Source organism: Nymphaea colorata, chromosome 1, assembly GCF_008831285.2.
Source record: "Nymphaea colorata isolate Beijing-Zhang1983 chromosome 1, ASM883128v2, whole genome shotgun sequence".
NCBI lineage: Eukaryota > Viridiplantae > Streptophyta > Magnoliopsida > Nymphaeales > Nymphaeaceae > Nymphaea > Nymphaea colorata.
In genome coordinates, this window is record NC_045138.2 from 31,233,341 (window position 1) to 31,239,705 (window position 6,365).

At 42.2% G+C, this 6,365-nt stretch overlaps 1 protein-coding gene across 1 annotated transcript; it reads left to right on the forward strand.

Moving 5' to 3' along the window:
- Positions 1-995: 995 nt before the first annotated feature.
- LOC116256028 (auxin-responsive protein IAA17-like) lies at positions 996-4,870 on the forward strand. The gene is made up of 5 exons (XM_031632162.2): positions 996-1,276; positions 2,861-3,042; positions 4,036-4,147; positions 4,334-4,395; positions 4,664-4,870. The coding sequence occupies exons 1-5, from the start codon at positions 1,065-1,067 to the stop codon at positions 4,699-4,701; spliced, it is 606 nt and encodes a 201-aa protein (XP_031488022.1). The 5' UTR covers positions 996-1,064; the 3' UTR covers positions 4,702-4,870.
- Positions 4,871-6,365: the final 1,495 nt, after the last annotated feature.

Here is a 6,365-nt window from a genome sequence, read left to right on the forward strand (position 1 = left end):
ATTTCTGCCGTTCTTCTTAGTGAAACGGCAGCCATTAAAGAAATTCAAGACTCTACCGGAAAATCCATAAAAAGGCAGATACCTGATAAATCCTCAGTTTAAAATTGAAGATATAAAATGGTTTTCAATTCCAGCCTGCTTGTCTCCACTCCCTACCAGAGGAGCGTGCACTGTCTCTACATTAAGCTCGGGCCGACTCGACTCGACTCGACTCGAGGAAAGATGCCATCCCATTTGATTGGGCTCACACCCTTCGGAGGTCTCGAGCCCACTTCTAAGACCAAGTCGAACCAAGTAGGTGAGACTTGGGCAAAGTGATTTTTTTTTTTTCCGATGGGTTTGTCGCCGGAAGGGTAATATGGTCATTTGGGAAAAGGCATAAGGCGACAGGAGAGTTCTCTTTGCAGGATGCCCAGAATCCGGGGCATGATTACAAGGGCAGTTCTGATGGTCGCCTGACCGCTGCACAGTGGACACTGCTTCGCGTTTCCGCCACTACCAGCCGGCCACGTCACCGGCAGCGAGACAGCGGCACATGGGGAGGCGGGCCCGGCGAGATGGCTGGGAATCGACGCGCCTGCTTCCTCTTGGTGAAACCAAGTTGACCTGTGAAAAACACACGCTAGACATGATGGCCCCACTGCCTGGCCCTCTTGCCCCCCTCCTCCTGCCGCCGGCTACCAAGCCGCTGGAGCCCAGCCGGCCTGGTGGTCTCCGTCGATCAACTTCGGTTAGTGAATCCCTTAAAGACGCGTGCTGCGTGCAGCCCGAGTCCCGCTGCTGCTCAGTGTTCTTGCTTCGTGGGTTGTCTGAATCAGCCGAGCCGAGTGAAGCTGGAAGCTGTGCGGCGAGCAGCTCGGTCGTAGAAGGTTGCTCTCAACGACGTGCAGGGGCGGAAATCCGACCGTTCATCTGCTGCCACGTTCCTGGTTGGGGGTGGGCAGACGGCTGTCGGCTCCTCCTCCACTCGCTGCCATAAAAGGAACGAACTCCTCCTCCCCCTCCATCTCTTTCTTTAATCCGTCGTCGACCAACAGTGGGAGAGAGAAGGAAGAGAGGACGCGATGGTGCACGCGGAAACGGAAAGGAGGGCGAGGGTGTCGCCGAGGAACGACGACGACGCCGCCGCGGAGACGGAGCTTACCCTCGGCCTTCCTGGTGGAAAGGCGGCTGCGAAGCGCGGTTTCTCTGAGACCGTTGATCTCAAGCAGCGGTCCCGAGGCAGCGCCGACGCCGGGAAGAAGGTTGTCGACGCCGGGAAGCCCGCGGCGCCCAAGTAAGTAAAGTTTTTCTTGAGAATTTGGCCTGCTGCGTCTGTGTAGATGAGTTTTGCGGGGAACCGAGGGAGGCAGATTCGCTGCCTTAGTTTAATTGTTTGCCAAAAACTTCTCACGAAGGATCTCACACCATCTTAGAACTGATTTCCATGCGTTTTGGTTTCCTTTTTCGCTTACTTCTCCATGAATTCGATTGCGGGTTTATATACGTAATTTGCTTCTTTTATTCTGAGTATCCTTAAGAGAAACTAATTACGGCTTCGAATCTTAATTTATTAACGTTTCTGAGACTTGAGAATTTTCTAGCAATTTCTCTTGAGAGTATGTTCCAAGCTCAACAGCTTATTAGGTACACAAATGGCTCGAGGATTCGTGTAACATGTAGAAGAATATCATGATGCTTCAATAATTTTCGAAACTCAACTCCGTGGTCAACCGTCCTTCTACTTCGCCCATAATTTCAGTTTTTTTTTTCTTTTTCAATCACTAAATGAAAGGGAAAGGAAGAATCAGTTTCGATATTCTCAGAAAGATGCCCGCGTAGTTTTCGCACTCAAATTACTGCAAAAAGGAAAAAAGAATGAAGGCATCTGATCCGTTTTCGGAGCTGGATCTTGGTTTATGCGAGCAAATTTTTAAGTTTTGTTACAAAAGCGTGTTAAAATGGAAGTAGGCCATCTTAAGAAACGGCAGTTTTTGGTAAATGCTTTTATGTTCTTTAATTCTACTTTTTTTTTTTGTTGCCTATCGCTCATATATTATTGTCCTGAATAGTTGCGTAGTGTTGCATGACTCCTACATATTGAACTACTTCAAAGAATTAAACTTATAGTCTTCATATCTTCTGTTTAGTTTGGATGGTACATGTGTATCTGATCGAGAGTGTTGTTCGGGGGAATCTTGAGGTTGCTCCATCATAGGATCATGATTTTTAGAATAACCCTTTTAGTAACGAAATAGTTGATCCTCCCACAATATTGCAAAAACTTGCATAAATCTACTTGTTTTCATCACATACTGTGATTATCAAAGTTTCTCCAAGCACCTTACGCTCGCATCTACCCACAAGACAAAAGATCCCCATTTCTGAGACGATTTCCCTTCACCATGAAGACTTACAATTAAGAGATCTACTCGTTTTCATCATAAGCGCCCGCTATCGATCATGTGATATTTGAAGTTAAGTTTTTCTAAAACCTTACGCTTATCCAGCTAAAAAGCAAGAGATCCCCATTTCTCAGATGGTTTTCCCTCACCATGAAAGAAATTTTATAGAATTATGAGATTTTAGTCGAGGAAGTCATTAACCAAGGTTTTTTGAGTAACATTAGTTCGCTGAGTAAATTATGAACCGTAGACTAACAATTAAATTCTACGGTACCCGATTCTTACATGTTACAATATCTTCTAATTAATATCATGCTTACTCTATCCTCTCATATCACTGTCATGTATTTTGTACATGTTTCTGGGCATTTTCTTTTGTGGTGCTAGTTAGGGCATGAAGAGAGGGCACAGGGGAACAATACATGTGCTAGGCACTAATATGTGTACCATATGTACCCGTGGATGTACCGTCTCAGGGCTCAGGTGGTAGGATGGCCTCCTGTGAGATCATACAGGATGAATGCATTGAAGAGCTGCACGTATGTGAAGGTCGCCGTAGACGGTGCACCGTATCTACGGAAAGTAGACTTGGAGATGTATGATAGCTACCAGCAGTTGCTGGAATCCTTGGAGAAGATGTTCACCTGCTTCACCATATGTGAGTTAATCTTCTCAAGATTTTCTTCACTATTTTTCAATTGCACGCATTTGCAGTACATGTGGAACAGATATAACACGCTGAAACTTTGTAATTTCTAGTTGTTTCTCTTATGTTGTGTATAACTGTGCTTTTCACCCCATTGAGAAAGTATTTTTTTTTTACACTAGGGTTTTTGTACAGTTGCTTCTCTGCATAGATCTGTACGAGGGTACTGTTTGAAAATCTGTTTCACCTACCATTCAAGATCAACAATGAGGATTGCTAGGATCTTGACACATAATGTCAAAGAGGGTCATCCATAATTGTTTTCTTCACATATTGAGTTGATAATTTTGATGGGAAGATACATGTGGAGAATGATCACTTGTGAAAAGAAGGTGTGGGTTGGGGGAATGGGATTTAGGAGGGTGATGGGCAGGATGTTTTGGACTACATGGCAGGATATGACAAGAGCCCGTGTGGACATGGAAACTTTTGTCATGTTATATGGTTGAGAAGTCCTTCTCACTCTCCCCTCTCCTATTTAATGGCATCTTGATGTTAAAGGTTATGGGAGGGACACTGACAGCTTTCTGTAGCAAAGAAAATTTTAATACCCAGTGTCCCTCCATCCCCTCCCTTTGAAAGCAAAAAGTCATTTGAAGTAAAGCGCATATGTGCTCTCTCTCTCTCTCTCTCTCTCTATATATATATATATATATATATATATATATATATATAAGAAAGAATAAGACTGACATCTGGATCATCTTTAAGATTGAGAGTGACATGCTCTGCGAGGTCCTCGTCAAGTTGTCCCCGTCTTCTTCTTAACTATGAGCAGTTGATTTTTAATTGTTCCATTCTCATGGGTTAGAACTTAATTATAATTTATATGCGGTGATTTATGTTCAAGAGTGGAAGCAGACACAGAAACAATTTTATTGAGTTTGATGTCATAAACGCGTGAAAAATAAAAAAATCGGGGACTTCTTGGATGCTTGGTTGCAGGCAACTATTTAGGTGAGAGCAAGCTGATGGATCGCATGAATGGCAGTGAATATGTGCCTACCTACGAAGACAAAGATGGTGATTGGATGCTTGTCGGTGATGTTCCTTGGAAGTAAGTTTTTTCACACAAATCAAAATCTTTCACAGAATTAATCATTGATTTTATTGTTCTAGTCATTTGGGGAGTCTCTTTTTCGTTTTCTTTTCCCATATATGCCAATTTCCTAGTTTCCCTGGATAAAGAGAAGAAGAAGAAGAAGAAAATCAAATCGTGACTATTTATTCGTTTCTCATGCAGGATGTTTGTGGAATCGTGCAAGCGTATGCGTCTTATGAAGGGCTCGGAAGCCACTGGACTTGGTAAGCAACCAGCCGTGCTGTAAGCCAAGAGTCAAGAGATGAATGTTGTACTAGTCAAGTAGGGAAGGTCGGGAACTCGATCCATCGAGGTCTCACGAGCCAAGAGCTTGGTCCATGTGGCTATTGCCTTCTCAGACTTGGCTCTACTGAGCCAGGCTATGCTGGAAATCAGTCTGATAATACGTATTAGTTTCATGATTGCTATTTCATAATAATCGTGGTAGATGATTTTTGTGGTGGTGCTCATATTATGATCTCCTGCATGCAGCTCCAAGTACCCCGGAGAAATGCACCAGCTCGAACTGATGGCTTGCTTGAGTCGGAACCCTTGTACAGAGAGTATTGCTTGGTGTGCTAGGTAATAGTACTTTTGGAGAGAGAAAAGAAAGAGAGAGAGAGGTCGAGAGAGAGAATAAGGACAAGAATTATTGTATTTATAGTTTACATTTACATGAAGTTGGTTTTGGTTTGCTTATATGCATTTAACTCGTCAAATGTTCAAAGTGAAGCTAGCGAATAATGTTTCCACCACCCACAGTTTCGGCGAGAATAGACAATGTCATGGTATCGCCACATATAGATAATATGAAAATAATAAGCACCCCAACCAACCAAAATCAAATTTGAGATGTGACTCGATTGGAATAATTTAATTTGACATCAACATTATTATTTTGAAAAAAGTTACCCTAAAGCTCGAAAGAGACACTGTAGCAAATATTCTTACCAGAAAAAACAAGAAGATAATCACCCTGGTATCTAATTAAATACCCTGACCTACCTCTAAGGTGATGTATGGTCTTCAAAACTAAATTCTCATTTGAAGGTTCCTGTAGAGTTTATGATACAAGAGGACCACAATGTGCTGGGGCTCCACCAAGCACTGTTCCCAGCATGTCCATATCCAGGATTTGAATGATTCTGGCCCACATATTTTATTCTGATCCAGCTAATTTGAGATTGACATGTCTCATACCAACCCGACCTGATTATCTATAGAGAAAACAATGCACAGTGCATTTACCAATTGGTAGGGTCCATTTGGTTTATGGATAATTGCATTCTTGTCCCAAAGATGGGGGTCCAATTCTCATCTTAGTGAACCACTTTGGATCCAACCACACTGCATAAACTTTTATTCTCTAAATTGAAAGGGATGGCAGTGGGCAATGACAAGAGGCATTATAGATCAGTTGGACCAAAACGGCCCCATCTCGATTTTCAGTGTCTAGTGTTTAGGCCAGTAGGGGGCATTGTCCCTTTGGACAATGGAACAGTTTGTGAGTGTTCAATGAATCTACCCTAAAAATTGGAGAGTATTCAATGAATCTACCCTAAACATTGAAGCACATTTATGAAACAATAGAACCCAGTATTACATGAATCTGTTCCAATTTTTTGGATAAATTCATTATATACTCATAAACTGTTCTTTTGTCCAACCACCCCCTTAGGAGTCCTTTAGCAAGAATGATAGTATGTAAGTGTTTCATATATCTAACCCAAATATTAGGATAAATGCATTACACTATTCTATAAATCTACATAATATTTAGGGCAGATACAAGGAACAATACCATATTGTTACCGTTGCCAAACAACCTCTTAACATCTTTTTTTTCTTTAAATTAGAGTTAGTTGGTAGGGCTCTGTTATAGCAACTGGGCCGTTGCAATTACGGGTTGAATGTCTAATTGTTCAGACACAAAAAGCAGTATATATCTAATTTAATTGAAGATAACTAGATGATGGCAAAGGAGGTTAGAACCTTGATCAAGAAAACCAATCTCAATCACTGCCCTCATCCTTGACCTTGAAAATAGATTGGGGGAATTAATTCAAAGGCTATTTTATTCCTTTTAGCCATTAGAGAAGGAACATTAGTAAGGAGAACCACAAACTCTACCCTCACAACCACAGACCATGCAAATAATTGCGGACCCGTAGCCCATTTTGAACTTCCAGCTTTC

Coding starts and splice junctions, on each gene's coding strand:
- LOC116256028 (XM_031632162.2), top strand. CDS start 1,065: ATGGTGCACGCGGAAACGGAAAGGAGGGCGAGGGTGTCGCCGAGGAAC. Junction 4,148..4,333: donor GTCGGTGATGTTCCTTGGAA/GTAAGTTTTTTC, acceptor TTTCTCATGCAG/GATGTTTGTGGAATCGTGCA. Junction 4,396..4,663: donor CTCGGAAGCCACTGGACTTG/GTAAGCAACCAG, acceptor TCCTGCATGCAG/CTCCAAGTACCCCGGAGAAA.